The sequence below is a fragment of the Schistocerca americana genome, chromosome 5, assembly GCF_021461395.2.
Source record: "Schistocerca americana isolate TAMUIC-IGC-003095 chromosome 5, iqSchAmer2.1, whole genome shotgun sequence".
In the NCBI taxonomy this organism is placed as follows: domain Eukaryota; kingdom Metazoa; phylum Arthropoda; class Insecta; order Orthoptera; family Acrididae; genus Schistocerca; species Schistocerca americana.
In genome coordinates this window covers 646,437,076-646,455,718 of record NC_060123.1, presented here as the reverse complement: position 1 = coordinate 646,455,718, position 18,643 = coordinate 646,437,076, and the positions used below count along the sequence as shown (strand labels likewise).

Genomic DNA, 18,643 nt, shown 5'->3' with positions numbered 1-18,643 from the left:
CACAATCCGTTGTCTTGGCATTGCTTTCACATCTGACATGAAGCGTTCAACAGTCCTTAACTACAGGCGTTCATTGAATCAGATGAGAGCGGGAATAAGTGACCACCGTCTGAGTCATCTAGACCTCCTGCAACGGACACGATATGCTAACATCTATTTAGCGTCACGTATCCCCCATTTTGCACAGATACTCCCCATACCACCTACCCTGGCTCACCGCATGTTGGCGGTTTTGGGATCCTTTGTTAATATGGGCATGTTGTTTAAGATTCGTTACGAGTCCCTAACCCTCCCGAGGAGCAGAGGGGGTTTAGGCCTTTGTCATGTTCAGGACATAGCGAAGGCCCTGTTCGTCAGCTGTCACCTGCAACTGTGGCGACGAAGTCCGACGTGCCTCACAAGTCTCTTACTGGAAGCCTTACGACCAATCTCACTCGCACCCCCTGTGATGATATCGGACATCCCAGCACCTTTCGTCTACATTAGCCAATTCTTCCTTGAGTTAAGCTACATCCGCACCGCAGTACTACCCACACGCTTGATGATGACGAGGGCGATATATGCTGCCATGCAAATGAACAGGACGCCGAATGTGATTGAAAGCAAACAACCCAATACAAAGTGGCGCGCTGTGTGGCAGGCAGTGAATGCCACCACCCTTGATACTAACGTGCAATCTGCATGGTACGTAACTGTTAATGGGAAACAGGTGTGCCAGTCCCGCCTACATCACATCCACCTCGCTGATTCACCCTTGTGTGCCACATGCCAAGTGACTGACACGGATAAACATCGTTTCGAATGTGGGTCGGCAAAGGACGTTTGGTATTTGGTGCGTCAGATATTGCCTTTTCTCACACGCACGACTCCCGACAGGATAACTACCCGATCACTTCTTTTCCCCGATAAGATTTATTTCCCAAGAGCAAAAACGAACTCTGTGACGTGGATCAGCGGCCACATTGTTCACTACCTCTTTGGTAATGGCGAAAAGACAGTACCCAATTTTTGGTATTACCTCAACGAACGACATTGTGCGATCGTCAAGAACCCTAAATATAGGCAATATTTTTCTAATTTTCTTTGGAGCGCATTCGATAATCCGCCTCGCAGCTGGATTATCGATGACAAGAGAAGATAACCATAGCACCTCTTCCCAGTTCCTTTTTTTATGAGATTGAACAAACAACACAGCAACGATTTGTCGTAACGGGACGACTTCCTATTATTCTGTTTATGTAGCCGAAGAGGAACAGCCTTCCTTTTATCCATTTGTATAAAAATAAAATAAAAATAAAAAAAGCAGACAAACAAACCATCCAAAATCCCTTTTTCCTTTTTCTTCATTTTTGTTTAAAATAAAATGGCTAGGATAGCAGGCTATCAAAAAAAAATGTAGCATTTCTGCCTAGAAAGCAATAAGACCCAGGTTCGAGACCCGGCCGCAGCACAAATTTTAATCCATTTCTTCTGTTTCAATCATTATCGCATGACTACGGTGGTTTATCGTTCTGTGATGTATACGGTCCTCACTGCAGCACGTGAAACACCGTCTGTTTAACTATAACCACCTAGCAACTGACATTCTGTTTTTTGAAGTTTGGGCTACAAACTCTGAAACTGTAGAACTTCGATCTCAAAACTACCATTGTTATAATTTCAGTGAGAAGGTACATTTTACCTGTGGAGTGGCTATCAGTTTACCAATAGGCTATACAAAAGCGCTTCATCTCATAAACACGATCTCTTACATCATAGTCAACCGATCTATTGTTTGCACAAACTAAGTTGACATTCGACACCATGGCTGAAGGGCGAGACCGTAATGGCATTCCCATTTACAGTCACTCCTATCAGCCAACGCACTGAGTGTCAACTTAGTTTGTGTGAGTGGTATATTCTGTATGTCAGTGATGGCAGCGTCGGCGTCGTCTCATCGTCGTCGTCTTTGTCATTTTTGGCATTGTGAGTCATTTGATACTCACTGCTGGATAAACGCCTAGAACTTTCGTGGCTTCATGCTCGTATCTAAATTAGTAAACAGCTAAAATGGTCACCCAGTTTCTGTTGCAGATTGCCTGCCTAATGGCTTAAAGGAACAACAAAAGATTAATTTTTAGCACTTCATATAACTCTCGACCAAATTTAAAAATTTCATCTGCGAGGATATTTACTATTACATTGTATGATCGTCTGTTTGTGATATAACACACCAAGTCAATTATTATAATTAGGACCTGTAATGTCATGGATTCTGTGATCCGGTCTGTGGTGACATAGTAAAGGGAGTAGGCTTATAACACAGGTCTACACAAATCTGTTTTGATTGTTTGAACAAGTTTTGATTTTTTGGCATTGACATGTGGGACAATTTTTTACAATTTTGTTTAACAGTGGTAATGTATGGAGAATTTTGTTAAGGTTTTATTTGCTGTTTTGGATACTATACAAGCCAGTAACCCGACATCAACTGTCAAATTACATGGTTAGGATATAATTTCAACTCTGATGCTTACTTGTTTGTGTCAACCATTACCGCCTTAGTATTTAGGCAGTTTGACAGCATTGGTTAGCATTTTCAGCAGATGTGAAAAGCTTTGCACATGGAGCAGTTAGTTAAATTCTGCTGTAAAATGGTGATATATAGGGTGAAGTGCCAAGTAGTCTCCACTATGTGATAGCATAAATTAGCATTATTAGTGGAAGATGAAAAACTTTTTCTACTTCAAAGATCAAGTTAATACTCCAGCATGAAGGTCACTGACATCGATATCACGTTTAGTTGCACTAAGAAAAATTTCTGACAAATAACATACACAATCTAAACATGGGGATAACAAAGATCAAACTGGTCTTGTCGACAATTTGTACCGGCAGTGGTGACATGGGAGTTTCGTAAAGTTACTGAACAAATCTTAACATATTTCGATAACTAATACAGACAGTCCTTGATTTCTTTAATGTGTACAACAAAGACTTAACTAATCTCATCAATAAGAGCATTATAACACGCAAGTTTTATCAGTTGTGCTATTAAGAGAGCTATGTGCTTTTTTTAAATATTAAAAAGAAATTGTTATGATGGCAATGACCAATGTGTTTTGTACTCTAAATCTTCATATATTTTGAAAGTAGTTTTATTTTGATGCAAGAACGTATTTTCATTCTTGATCAGAGATCTGTAGTTACACTTGCATATAATAAGTAATCTGCATGTATTTAGTAATCAAAATCCTTACATATTTTGATAAATTTTATTTTGGAGTAAAGATCTTACTTTCGAAATATCGAACTCTCCTCTCTGTTTGTGCAGTCTTGTCCATCACTGTCTTTGGTTATGTTCCTTATTTACATCTCGTATTCTGTGCATTATGATGCTCTTGCATATTACGAAAACACACAGTTTGAATGATACCACTCACTAATAATCACATCAAGGTAAATCATTTTCAGTAAGGTTTGTTGTGCTCATGTGCTGCAAAATGTAATGTCTGTGGATAACAGTGCTACCACAGGTGATTAATAAATACTTAAAAGGTGTATCCAGAAAGTGAGTTGAGATGATGATATAGAAAACAAAAAAATCTCTAAGTAATATATTTTATTGGAATGTTTACATAGATTCCCTGGCTTCGTCTTAGCATAACCACCACTTGCTGACAGCAACGAGAGCTACGATGTCACTTCATTCTGCAGCTCAGTTTCGTTGGGGAAATGTTTTTTCTACCAGAAAACGCTTCATTAGATGGAAGACGTGAGTCGCTTGGGGCCAAGTCAGGGGTGTAGGGTCGATAGTCAAAGATCCTCTGCCCAAGCTGAATCAACACATTTTGTGTGGCATTGGCTATATGGAGTCTCCCACTGTCATCCACAAACATAATGCCTTTTGTCAACATCCCACACATCTTGTTCTGGATTGATGTCCTGAGATTTTTCAATGTCTGACAATACTGATCAACATTAATGGTCTTTCTGCACGGGAAAAACTCACAGGAGGACACCAGAACACAGTACATATGATGTTTTGAGAGAGACTTCCTGCTTAAATTTGGTCTTCACAGGGACCCACTATGCTGCCAATGCATGGATCGTTGTTTTATTTCTAGTGTGGCATGCGACACCCATGTTTCGTCCCCAGTGACAACATGCCCGAGAAACTTGTCACCGTCACCGTCACCGTCACCTTCACCTTCACCTTCACCTTCCTCTTCCTACGCCCAGATACTTGGTTTCGTGTTCGCCTGTCAGTTACCTAAGCACGTACTTTATAAGAACCAAGCGACTGGGGAACATTTCGTGATACACCGAGTGAGACATCTGGGGGGAAATGACAAGGGAAATCTGGAACTGTGAAGCGCTGTTCTGAAAAACTGCTTGCTGCAAACTTTCCATTGGTTCTGGTGTCACCAGGGATGGTCGGACACAACATTCCATCGTGAATATTGGTTTATCCATCGGCGAACTGCCTGCAGCACTGTCTGAACATATTGTTGTTCATAATGCCTTGTTCACACCTGTGGCTCAATTGTCGATGGATATCTGCTGCAGACTGCTTCTCAGCATGCAAAAATCGAGTAACTGCACGAACATCGCAATTGTCAGAAGCCAATACCAGAGCAGTCATCCCACGGTAGCACTGCGTGGTAACCGCTGCCATCACAGGACCGAACGACATTGCATTATTCCCGCATACCTGCTTCTCTACTCCTCCAGATGCACATTCCTGTCAGACTACTCATGCCATTTCTGGACATGATCGGAACTTACTTTCTGGATGCGTATCGTATACTCGTTAGTCAATATCATCGATGTACACCTTACTGTTTTTGTAGCAGAATGAATGCTCCATAAAGTTTAGGATGTGCAGTCAGTTACATTCCGCTTCTTCTTCTTCTTCTTCTTCTTCTCCTCCTCCTCCTCCTCCTCCTCCTCCTCCTCCTTCTCCTTCTAATATTCCGGCTGTACATCGTTTAACCTCCTCAAAGTGAACCGAAAGATTGACGTTCAAGCACTGGTGCTTCTGTGTCTACAGTCGGATCCGTAGTGGTGCGGTCTGAGAGCTTCAAGGTCGGAGTGAGTGGCGTCTTAAGGATATATACCCGAAATGTTAGAGAATTTTAAACGGCTGCACGCTCGAGCCGGCCATGGTGGCCGAGCGGTTCTAGGCACTACAGTCTGGAAACGCGCGACAGCTGCAGTCGCAGGGTCGAATCCTGCCTCTGGCATGGATGTGTGTGCTGTCCTTAGGTTAGTTAGGTTTAAGTGGTTCTAAGTTCTAGGGGACTTATGACCTCAGCAGTTGAGTCCCATAGTGCTCAGAGCCATTTGAACCATTTTTTGCATGCTCGAAATTTTATGGAACAGGTAATAACTGTTACAGAGAGTATATATATATATATATATATATATATATATATATGTGTGTGTGTGTTAGGGATAAAATAAGTCTAGCCGTAGGATATTTTTGAACATGGTTCCTGGTTCCTGGACTGTGACATCTGAGGGATTACAAAACACAACTGGGCTATTTCAGACAGCCTGAACTTTTTAAAAATCTGATGCCACTACCATCTTTCAGCTTAAAATTTTATGCCGTCACCATCTTGGGTCTTATTTCCTTTCATCGACATTCTGCATTTTTCGACGTCAGGAACGGCGACTAGTGACAGCTGAGACGCCCGCTAAACCCGAAGGGCAGAACAGATAATAGGGTTGTGGAACGGGCCAAGGGTTGAGGTCAGTTTCTGCTTCTAATTGTCATTTACTTTAATTTAAAAACATTTACAACCAAAACGGCACATAGCCGAATCTTTACCGAATGCAACTCTTTCACGGCTGAAGGCCTCCAACAAGAAATCTTAGCAAGGTAAAAATCCAATTAAGATAGCAATAAAATAATTTAAAGAAGCAACGAATGCAAGGTGCAATATCAATGGCTGAGGGAATTAAACTTCAAAATTTTAAAATGTATTACCATAATCTTTAATGGCAGAAGGCCGCAGCGTTTAAGCTTGAAAGATAAATTTAAAAATCAATTTGCTAAATTTTAAGAAACAAAACAAATAACCATAAGCGTAAAATTTAAAATAGCTGACAACAGATAATTAAACATCGGTGGCACTCAGAAGGCCTCCAGGTAGGTCGGCCTGCCCTCGTTCACTTAGGTGAGACCGGTGGTGAGCCCATCTACACTTGATCCGTCGGAACCCAATCAGGGGACAGCCACAGACCGACCGCGACACAACGACTTGCTTCCCGTCAATCAGTACATGAGAACTCAAACCGGCAATGTTACAAACGCGATAATCCACAGTGGAGTATGTATAAGCTGTCAAAATTACACCCTATGTTGGACAGCAACAACAGGTGAGGAAAGGTCGCTGCCTGAAATTACGTTAGTGGCCAGGGCAGGTAACCGGAACACTCACAGCCACAAGACAGAAAATTCCACTAGTGTACTCAAATCTTAGTCGACCAAAACAGTTAATTGCACCGCATGGCGGCTAAATCTCAGCAGTAGAACCAGTCGGTGTTGCTAACCGGAAAACCTCCCCAACAGCAAACCACCGAAGCGAACCACCACAACATGAATGGACGTGGCTTGGGTAGTTGAAACCACTATTCAACTTTGACGTCCTGGGTCGGTGAGCCACGAAGCTCGTGGTGATCGGACAGCTCCACACACGCTCCGACACTGCCCCAGCCGACTGCACCGCTCAGAGGTAACTTCCCTCGTCCGCAACAACCGACCGACCCCTCCAGAACCACTTGCCAGAAACTATATGCACCAAACCAAAGATGGTTCACGGTGCAAATATCGATACATATCACTGCTGCCACACGTAGAAGGAAGGAGAACCACGACCTAACCGCGACAAGAGCGGGAAACCAAACGCAGATAGACAGCGAAGTTCACGAAAACGCATAGTCGGGAGAGAGCACGGCACAACAGCTGTTTTAAATATGGCCCAGGTAGTATGTTGGTATACCACTTACGACACACATTTCTGGAGATGTGACCTCGTAAACATTGCATGTGAAAATCTAGCTTTTCCTAAACAGAGCACAAACTATCCAAACTATACTCATCCGGTGTTTCAGAAGCGGAGCACTCACTGATACAAGCTTACCGTGAAATACTTCACATTGTTGCCGCCCTCCGTCGATCTGCTGTCGTAGACTTCTCTGACGTTAGCTATTGATGTTGATATCTGCTATAAATGCTCGACTGTTCGTTATATCTGTACCTCAGACGGAGCAGCTAGAAACCTCTTCACTATAACGGCGACTAAATTTCGGGTGTTAATACTAATAATTAATGTTAAATTTTTTCTCAGTCGATCGCCCTTCATTTGTTGCTGCCTTACCGAAGACAAGATAGTTAATAACGTCTTTGGATGTTACTTACTATTTGCTAATACACACGTAATTATGGAAATCACTTTAGTTTTTTACTTACCACATTAGATAATAATTAAATGATCATGATTGATTGCGTTTTGTATAGAGGGAAAAGGGCGGTTGATCGTTCAATTACCATCAGCAATTACGGTAACTAAAATGTCCATGATTTTTATAGTTCGACCCTCATAGATATTACAGCAAGGACAATCGTCCATTACCATACATTGATAGTCATTCAAACTTCGAGCGCTTTTACTTTCACAAAGCTAAGTGTCCAGTTCCGTTCTTATATTCAGTTTAACGTCCCTTCGTGTTGTCCACAGATTCTATTACCAGTTATTCGGCACGAAATAGAATTTAATACTGAGCGCTACTTCTTCTCGCACACACAGTTCCTCAGATATTCTCTGTCCGTGAGCTTACGGCAAAAGCTCTGTCCCGTAAAAATTAACTATAGTCAATTTTCTTGCACTTTAACAAAACTGACCTGATCCCTTCCGTAACATATCACATGGAGATGCCCGCTACACCGCAGCTACGGAGACTTATTCAGAGCGCAGACAAGAGAGCACATGGCTTTTATAGTATAATTTAGAAACAAACGTATCTGCGTTAAACCGTCTTCGATTTCCCTGAACTGCTACTTTGCTGCGGGCGTTATTCTGACGAGAGATTATACATCGATAATTTTAATAAAAACTTTTTCAGTGCTATTACTACCGACGTTGTCGATCACCTGTTCCCTATATCAAAATAAGGCTGATCATATTGTTCGATTTTAAAAGCGGTTATAACATATAACATACAACCACACATCTGAATCTGTTTTCTATATGGGAGTTCGATTCTTCGAAGAAACAGGAGTTGTTGGACGGGGGCGCTTACTGTGCACATGAATCCGTGTCTGTCCTTACGATTTATATCACCTATCAGCTCTCTATTAGGTCTTCATTTCGGATTTTGCTTAGTTCCTGGAAGATCAGAATAAGAATAAAAGAGCTTCTCGTCCAGGAACATCACTAACATCGATTCACTAGGGTTCATAATCTGCAAAGATGAATTTCAGTTCCGCTACAGTCAAATTCTCGTCTTCCACTTAAGGCTGTTTCTTGAGGAATAAGTTTCTTTACCTGTCCCTCCTAGCAATTTCCAACACGCATCTCTCCGCTGGGTGACGAACACAGTAAGTTTTTGGATTTTTCAAATTAAAAGTTCATGTATCACACTATCTATAGTCAAACTGATTGCAGACATTCCTTTTTAGACACTTTTCATGTTTATATTTGAAAAGTACTTAGTTTATCGAAAGCACACAGACCATTTTCATTGCACTGTGTATTTTTGTACCCATCCAGCCTGCTTTTTCTATTACTACTGTGTTCAGCAGTAGTTCTTCATTTTTGGTACATTCAATAACAATACTTTAGTTTTTCTGTAATTTATTTGTAGTATTAGTTCGAAAATTGGTCTACGCAGTAGTTCCGTGTGTTGCACTATAAGCAAACATTACAATGTCATTTGGCCATATGCAGGAGAGCAACACACTATTAATACGCATTCAGTCTGATAACTTACTCTAGCACTGCATCCCGGGCGCTAATGACCATAGAAGTTTTGCGCCCTAAAACCAAAACAAAAAAAAGAAAAAAAAAATCTAGCACTGCACAAAATAGTTTTAAAGATGTGGACTCCATTTATTCAGCTCTCATTGCAGTTGTACAAAGGACCGAGCTGCAACATCTGTTTAGTCCCAGAGTAGAACTTACCGCTTGTTTCACCTCTGGAAATGTATCAAGCTGCACTGTATATGTTTTGAAATCCGTGTTAAACTGTAGGTGACGCTATAACCAGAAAGATATGTCAATTGTAAGATGACAGCAAAATGAAGTGACGCACTTCCAACACGATCATATCTGGGAAACCATTTTCGGGTTAGAAACGAATCTTACGATTCATGGCTGGCTTATCTTTTACCTTATGAATTCAAATTGTGGAACTTATATGCAGGGTCTATTATCTTCAGTACACTCACGCAGGTTGACTCCATTTTTTGTTTCTCAAGGACTGTTAAGAAAGAGTTTTGTTGAAGCTGAGGCAAAGCTTTTTTCAAAATCAATGAACCACAGGCGAAATTGTAATTCACATTCTTTGCTCGGTCCTGTAATTTGTTTCATCACTTGCAGGTGACCCTTCATAGACAGACACATGCCAGGAACTGCTGCGACCATGTACCACCACTTACCATAAACACTGTTACTACTGTGACAAATTTTCCTCCCATCGTCTTAGATGATAAATGCACTGTCGTCTATGGTGGTGGCCTTCCAGGTACGCCGGTCCAGGATCACAGCAGATCAGCGACTCGTTTACGATTGGCTTCCAGCATTACATGGTCACCTATCGGCGCTACATATACATCTACATAGACGGCCGCGGATCCAACTGCAAGGGCGACCATATCCTCTTCTCCGTCAACCGCCATCTCGGTGACCTAGAAATCCAGGACCAGATCAACGTCACCAGGTGAGACCCTACTGCCGTGCAAACTGGGGAACCAGGACTAGATGAGCGTCATAAGGTGAATATCACTGCTGTGCAACCAGGAGGTCCAGGACCAGATCAGCGTTATCAGGTGAGACCTTGCAGCTGGAAACCTAGGTATCCAGGACTAGATCATTGTTACCAGGTGAAGCAACAGTATCTGCAGGCCAGGTATCTGAACCAGGTGAGGCCCAACTATTCCATGTTTTCAGGATACACGACTAGGTGAGGATCATCAGGTGAGCTTTCATTGCTGTGCGGCCTAGAGATCCAGCAACGGATCAGCTTCACCATGTGGGTCGCACTACTCCACAACCTGGGTTCCAGGACTAGATGATTATCATAAGGCAATGTCCCACTGCTGTGCAACCTAGTGATCCAGAACCGAATGAACATCATCGGACAAGGCTTCGCTGCCTGTTATCCAGGCATGTACCGTGTACCGCAAGTCTCTAGAGGAACGGAAGGTTCCAAATGATTGTAAAAGAGCACAGGTAGTTCCAGTTTTCAAGAAGGGTCGTCGAGCAGATACGCAAAACTAAAGGCCTATATCAGGAACATCTGCATCGGATAGGCACTTGGTGCAGGGAGTGGCAACTGACCCTTAATATAGACAAATGTAATGTATTGCGAATACATAGAAAGAAGGATCCTTTATTGTATGATTATATGATAGCATGATAGGGGAACGAACACTTGTAGCAGTTACTTCTGTAAAATGTCGGGGAGTATGCGTACGGAACGATTTGGTGGTATGATCATATAAAATTAATTGTTGCCAGGTTGAGATTCATTGTGAGAGTCCTTAGAAAATGTAGTCCATCAACAAAGGAGGTGGCCTACAAAACACTCGTTCGACCTATACATGAGTATTGCTCATCAGTGTGGGATCCGTTCCAGGTTGGGTTGACGGAGGAGATAGAGAAGGTCCAAAGAAGAGCGGCGCGTTTCGTCACAGGGTTACTTGGTAAGCGTGATAGCGTTACGGAGATGTTTAGCAAACTCAAGTGGCAGACTCTGCAAGAGAGGCGCTCTGCATCGCGGTGTAGGTTGCTGTCCAGGTTTCGAGAGGGTGCGTTTCTGGATGCGGTATGGAATATATTACGTCCCCCTACTTATACCTCCCGAGGAGATCACGAATGTAAAATTAGAGAGATTCGAGCGCGCATGGAGACTTTCCGGCAGTCGTTCTTCCCGCGAACCATACGCGACTGAAACAGGAAAGGTAGGTGGCACAGTGGCACGTAAAGCGCCCTCCCCCACACACCGTTGGGTGGGTTGCGGAGAATAAATGTAGATGTAAGAAAAGATCAGCGTCACCAGGTGAGTACCTAATGCTCTGTAACCTAAGGATCCAGGACAAGATGAGCGTTACCAGATGTGCCCCACTGCCAACAGCCTAGGTATCCAGGGCCAGCTCAGTGTCACCAGGTGAGACCTCTCTGACCATGACTACTACCCATACTACTGTCTCCAAGCCTTACAGTTGTACAAATTACTTGCCTAATTTTTTCCTCAATAATTTCGTTTTCTAGTAAAAACGAGACTGTCGTCGGTGATCCAGTGACGAATGTAGAGATTTTGTAAGCAGCATTTTTAGGAACTGTAAGGCATGATCTTGGTTTGTGTAACGCCGCTTTCTACCATCTTCCGGGCATAGAATCTTCTGTGATGATATGAGCCGCCATAACCTCTCGTGCACATTGCTGGTAATTTTGACAGCAGGTGTCCCATTTCTATCATGTAAACGCTGGTGGCTGTGTCATACCTTCAAGATCTCTGTGCCATAATATTTCAACAAGATAACTCCAGACTGTATGTTCTCCAACTTACCATGACCTGTCTTGGTGGAAGACTTTTGCCCCAACCAGCATGTTCGTCAGATCTCTCACCACTGGGAAACATTTGACCAGAGGGTGACATATGCCAGGAGACCTGTACACCACCAGTCGCCACCCTTTCCATCTGGCATAGCTCAAGTAGCATAGAATAACGTACTTGCATCTTTCAACCAACATACTAAACTTTGCTCATTGATAATGTCGCAGAATGTTGAACTGCAGTTCCGACAAGCCATGGTCCTGGCGCTATAGTCTTGGGACAGGTGCAGATAAACGTTTCTCCTCCTTACAAGAGGTTTCACCCAGTCGTCTCACAAACAAGCAACATTTGAGTGCCATTTCTGAGTGAATAACTCGCTATGTAACCTTTCCTTCTATGCGAATTTAGATGGCGTTACGACAACCTTATTCGTGCAGATGCTCTGGAATGGTAATTACTTGCATATGCAGGCATAGCAATTAGAAGTCTGTCTTACGTATCCTTCATGTTGTTGCAGTTTTAATCACCATAGTGTAATTCTGTTTACACTTAATTATGTAAAAATAGTCGCAAAACGACATAGTCTTTTCATACCAATGTACATTCGCGTGTGTGTGTCTTTTGAAAAAGAGGGAGAGGGAGAGAAGCGCTGATTAAAAGTGTGCTCTCACCCACAGGCAACTGAAGCAGAAGTACCCGTACATCGACGGATCGCGCACAGCTATCTGGGGCTGGAGCTACGGCGGCTACGCCACTGCCATGACGTTGGCGAAGGACAACGACAGTGTCTTCAGATGCGGCGTCTCCGTAGCTCCCGTCAGCAGCTGGATATACTATGGTGAGTCCCGGAACTGGTGCAACAGTTTCCCTCCACGGGCAAGAAATATTACGAAAGTTTATGTGACAGCGTCATCGTTAAATTAATTTGCAACGAAGAGAGAGAGAGAGAGAGAGAGAGAGAGAGAGAGAGAGAGAGAGAAACGCTTTACGGTAAACCTCTGCATCGCAAGAAATATGTGACGAGCGACATTTGTTTGGGTGGACTCCAGCTACGCAATGCAAAAACTAAATTGCAAATACCTGCTGAAACACCGGAGAAATATGTTCGACGAGTCATCTTGGATACCTGTGTTTGCATTTCCGAAATGGCGCTCACTCTTACACATGTTGAAGCCTGAAGTGAATTTCAGCAGCACGCAGCACATTTTCCCCTCTTTAACAAGGAATCCTCAGGTAGCACGCTGTCGAAGCGATACATTGGAGTCGGTTATTTTGGAAGTGCTGCTTGTGACTTGTGGTCACGTACTTACTTTACTTTACTTTACTGGGCAGGCGAGAACATCTGAACTTTCTACCTCCACTATTCTGTAACCTTTATGGCCTCGTCATTGCACAAAAAGAGGTCTTCTTCTGTGCAAACTAATGTATCCGTGGGCACTTCAGCAAATGTTCAGTCGTCTGTGGTTCACAACATTCACGCTGGTCATCTTTGGCGTAGAGGCCACTTAAACATGTTTAGATTGGATTTTGCGACTCCTGTTCTTAAACTACCAGTACTCTCCATGCACTATACTGTGTGTTCTGTCCTTGCGTTATTTTCTCTTCGGGGTGCAGGTTTGTACACTCACATTCAGAAAAAAGAACACCTTTGATACGTGGTACTTACTGGAATTAAAGAAAACATGGAAGGGAGGACATACCAATATAAGTTTTTCACACAACCTGTTTATTTAATAATATATAACAATAAAATTTTCTTTAACAAAATGAACAAGTTTGCAGAATTCTTTTCACCTTTACCCTTAAGTTGAGCCGGGCGGTGTGGCCGTGCGGTTCTAGGCGCTTCAGTCTAGAACCGCGTGACCGCTACGGTCGCAGGTTCGAATCCTGCCTCGGGCATGGATGTGTGTGATGATGTCCTTAGGTTGGTTAGGTGTAAGTAGTTCTAAGTTCTAGGGGACTGATGACCACAGCATTTAAGTCCCATAGTGCTCAGAGCCATTTTTGAACCTTAAGTTGAATAATCTTTTGCAAAAGAAATCTCAAGTGCTGTATTGCAACACACCAAACAATATGACAATGGTTACAAGACGGCCGGACCTGCAGCCCGCCCGTTACCGGGTGAAACAGCGGTGTTTACTGCCGTTCTGGACACAGCCTGTCTTATTAAATTCCCTTCTGCAACACATGAAACTATATAACGACCATTGATGACAAGAGTGATTCAATTACTCAAATCAGATGACTTTACTTTTAATTTGAAAGCTGTATGTCGAAAGGTTCGGGGTTAAGATGCACACCTGTGCTTAAAGCTTAAACAGATTAGGAAATAATGTGACAATGATAAGGTTTAATTCAAGGCAACCAACCTCTTAACTTCAATTGGCAAACAAGGTTGCGACAGGTTCCCAACCCGTTCTTTCTGACAATTTTATTTCGACTAAGGCCCTGGTGATAGTTGGCTGTTAATATTTTCAAAGTTAATCTGATTGTCAGTCATTAAGATCGCTCTGAATGAAAGTCTTAAAACATTACTTGTGAACACTTTACAAGAGAACTCACTCGGCGGAACCACAAGATCCAGCTAAAATACACCAATAATGATCCGGTCTTTGCCGGCCGGGGTGGCCAAGCGGTTCTAGGCGCTAGAGTCTGAAACCGCGCGACCGCTACGGTCGCAGGATCGAATCCTGCCTCTGGCATGGGTGTGTGTGATGTCCTTAGGTTAGTAGGTTTAAGTAGTTCTAAAAGTCCTAGGGGACTGATGACCTCAGAAGTTAAGTCCCATAGTGTTCAGAGTCATTTGAACCATTTTTTGATCTGGTCTTTCTAACACAGCAACGAAAATCTTAGTACAACAGGTTGCTCAGATTATAACTAGTGACTGGGAAATGCAGTTACAGTCCAAGAACTGAACCAGTTAACATCTAACTCTAACCACAATGTCCCTCTTTTGTTTGACGACAACCTGTGCCTTAGTACAACTGGCCCGGCTGTATTTACGACCAGCAGCTTATTCATTAGAACATTAACCATCGGGTATAAAACAGAAAGGAAAGGCAATATAATAGCGGGACAAATTTGCAAACAACAACTAGTGTCCAGAATGAGATTTTTACTCTACAACGGAGTGTGCGCTGATATGAAACTTCCTGGCAGGTTAAAACTGTGTGCCGGACCGAGACTCGAAATCGGGACCTTAGCCTTTCGCGGGCAAGTGCTCTACCAACTGAGCTACCCAAGCACGACTCACGCCCCGTCCTCGCAACTCTACTTCTGCCAGTACCTCGTCTCCTACCTTCCCAGCTTTACAGATGCTCTCCTGCGATCCTTGCACAACTACCACTCCGGTAACTTCGGTCTGCGCAGGCCCTCCTTGCGCAGCTCGCGGCATAGGCCGCTCGGACCTCGTGACCACTTCTTGTCGCGACGCTACCGCCAATCCGCAGACTTCGTGCCTCCCTCTCGCACCAGCGAACCCCGTATATTATATATATAGGCAAGCAAAGACCGCCTCAGGACACAATCAACAGATACCAACTCTTCCTCACAATGGGACCGCAAGAGATATAGTCCATAATACACCTGAGCCATAACAGTCAGCTAACTCAATGTCGCCAAGGCTCAACCTTGAAAGACAAGAGAGAGGACGTTTATATTCACAGGACATGCACATTAGTATGTTCTACAGAAATGATTAACATTTCAGTCACCTCGGCTCAGCATGATTCCTGTTGTCTAGTAGGTAGAGGGTCTATGATGGGCCCTGATAATTTGTTCCATGCGTGATGGCATCGACGCGTATAAGCCGCGAATGGCGTCCTGCAGTATATCCATCTATGCTGCGTTCATCTGCTTCCAAAGTACATGTGTGGTGAAACTTCCTGGCAGATTAAAACCGTGTGCCGGACCGAGACTCGAACTCGGGACCTTTGCCTTTCTCAGTCCGGCACACAGTTTTAATCTGCCAGGAAGTTTCATATCAGCGCACCCTCCGCTGCAGAGTGAAAATCTCATTCTGGATACATATGTGGTGGTTGACATTGGGTCACACTACTGCACCCGTAATTTCACCATATCCCACACTTTTTCGACTGGCAACAAGTCTGGTGATCTGACGGGCCAGGGCAAAAGGCTGACATCCTCTGACACAAAAGCACGTGTTCGTGCAGCGAGATGAAGTCGTGCACTGTCATGTTGAAAAATGGCGACTAGGGTGTTGTGCAGAAAGGATATGCCTACGAGTCACGGGATGTCTTCACGTTGGTTCTACTGGTCACAGTGCCCTAGACAAGCGCCAACTATGATTTGTGGTTACACCCAATAGCGCCCTCATCAATAAGGCCTTGATTAGGCGCTGTATGTCTTGCGTTAATGCAGTCACTGTGATGTCGCTCCTCTTGTCTGCGGCGAACCAAAACGTGGCCGTCATTTTCAAACAGAACAGAACCTGGATTCGTCCGAGAACACAATCTGATACCATTCTTGTTCTCCGTGACCTCCTTCCATGCGCCATTGCCGTCTAGCATGCTTCTGCCCATTTATCAAAGGTTGGTGAAGGAGAGGACGACGCGCACGTAACTCATAGCGTAAGAAAAGGCAATGGACTGTCACTCATGATAGTATACGAAATGTTACACTGTTGCACCAGAGCCGAGGGGGGTGCAAATCTGTTCTGCAATGCCATTCAGATGAGGTCTCGGACTTCGCTGGAGGTGGTCTGGGTGGTGCGACATCAGCCATATTGTGTTGTATGGCCTTTCGTGAACCATTCTGCACGCAACCGTTGCACTGGCGAAGTTATTCGTCCACACTAACAGCAGTTTCTCGGATGGATGCGTCACATTCTCTCATGCCAGTAATTGACCCTCTTTCAAACTCACTGATCTGACGATAGGGTTAACGCACAAGAGGCATGCTCCCCCCCAGGGGATCCACAACTCTTTTGTGGATACGTGCGTAGCGAGCACGGGGCCCCGAGCTAATGTGGCCTTCCTTCCTTTCCGGGCTGCATACCTTCCCTTTCCGCATCCTTCCCCATCCCCTGTCTTCACCCCCCCCCCCTCACCTCTTGCTCTTTCCTTCACTTTCTCCCCCTCTGGGAGTATGGTTTGCGCCTACGTCCGGAGACGGACGCTTGTAAATGTACCGCATTCTTCTTCTTCCTTGCTTGTATGTCTTCTTCCTTCCTTTGTCCATCTCCTTTCCTTACCTCTTCTCTTTACCCTTTTCTCCGCTGCGGCGTTTGAGACCCCCTCTTCTTTCCTTTCCCTTTCTCTTTCTTCCTCCCTGTGCGTGTCTGAAGGCCGACCCACGCACTTCCATGCGTAGCCGGTGACGGGGTAACGCGTAATTCCCCGCCCCGGGTAGACAGGTAGGACACATACGTACCCCCTGGTAAAGGCCAGGCCCAGGGAGGGGTGATTACCCGAGCTGATACCTACCGAAAGTGCCGATTGGTCCCTCCGTCCGTATGTCGGGAGGTGTGACCTGAGGTGTGAACAATCACCTAAGGCGGGTGTGCCCTCGGTGAGGGCCCCCACAAGGGAGGAGCGCGCCATCGGAGACGCCGGTAATCATGGGGGATTCTTCCGCAATGGTTTCCTCACCTTCCACTATGTCTGCTCACAAACGTAAGTTCACTGAGTCTCAGCCACAGACGGTTCTTCCATCGTTGCCACAGTTTCTTGTTGTTTCTCGGTCTGACGAAGGTCACGACTTTTCCACGGTCAACCCTTTGATTATTCAGAAAGGTGTCGACGCAATTGCGGGTCCTGTAAAGTCTTGTTCCAGATTACGGAATGGTACCCTGTTGTTAGACACACACAGTGCCCTCCAGGCTCAAAAATTGCTGCGTACTTCTCTGCTCCACACCTTCCCTGTCCGGGTGGAACCGCACCGTACCTTAAATTCCTCACGTGGAGTCGTTTATACACGCTCCCTCGATGGATTGTCTGACGAAGAAATTCAGCACTACCTGTCTGACCAGGGCGTCACCGCTGTTCATCGGGTTATGAAAAGGGTTGACTCGAACATCATTCCAACCCGCACTGTCTTCTTGACTTTTGACAAAGTTCAACTCCCATCAAAAATCAAAGCAGGCTATGAGATAATTTCCGTTCGCCCTTATGTCCCAAACCCTACGCGTTGCTATCGATGTCAGCGGTTTAATCACACCAGCCAGTCCTGTTCCAATCCGGCCAAATGTGTTACGTGTGGCAGGGATGCCCATGAGGGTGCTTGTCCACCTCCATCCCCTCGCTGCATCAACTGTATGGGTGACCACGCTGCTTCCTCTCGAGATTGCCCTGTTTTTAAGGACGAAAAGCTGATCCAGGAAATAAGAGTGAAGGAAAAGGTGTCGACCTTTGCTGCTCGAAAGTTACTCGCCAGTCGACAGCCCACCGTGCCTCAGAAAGGAAAATACAGCGCTGTCCTTGCTTCTTCTCGGCCAACAAAGGAGGCGGCCACGCAGACTTGCGACCTCACATTTAGTACCACGGTCGTCAGATCGGCCAGCGCAAAGATCGCCCGTTCAACCTCACCTCTTTCGCCTGCCCACTCTCTGGCTCACCCTTCGTCGGGTTCTGCTAAATCTCGAGCCCAAAAGTCAGACGCCAAGTCTTCGAAAAAAGAGCATTCTCGTGAAGAGTTTTTACGTACTGCAACTTCACAACCATCGGTTCCTCCTTCATCTAAACATACCTCCAAGAAGGCTACGAAGAAACACAGTTCCTCTCCTTCTCCGCCAAGGCGTGTCCCATCTACAGCACCACCTGGCGGAAATCGCCCTCGGCCATCTTCTGTGTCGCCGAGGCGCACTGTTGGTGGCCGGTCAACTGGCCGATCGTTGGTGGCAGGAGCTGCTCCTGACCAA

The 18,643-nt window shown here is 44.7% G+C and overlaps 1 protein-coding gene across 1 annotated transcript in view; it reads left to right on the top strand.

Annotated features, from left to right (window-relative positions):
• The window catches only part of LOC124615663 (venom dipeptidyl peptidase 4-like), a 352,342-nt gene that overhangs the window by 309,949 nt on the left and 23,750 nt on the right, over window positions 1-18,643 (top strand). The window contains exons 14-15 of the mRNA XM_047143691.1: window positions 9,733-9,927; window positions 12,444-12,604. Coding sequence (XP_046999647.1) covers window positions 9,733-9,927; window positions 12,444-12,604 — 356 coding nt within the window. The remainder of the gene's footprint in view (window positions 1-9,732; window positions 9,928-12,443; window positions 12,605-18,643) is intronic.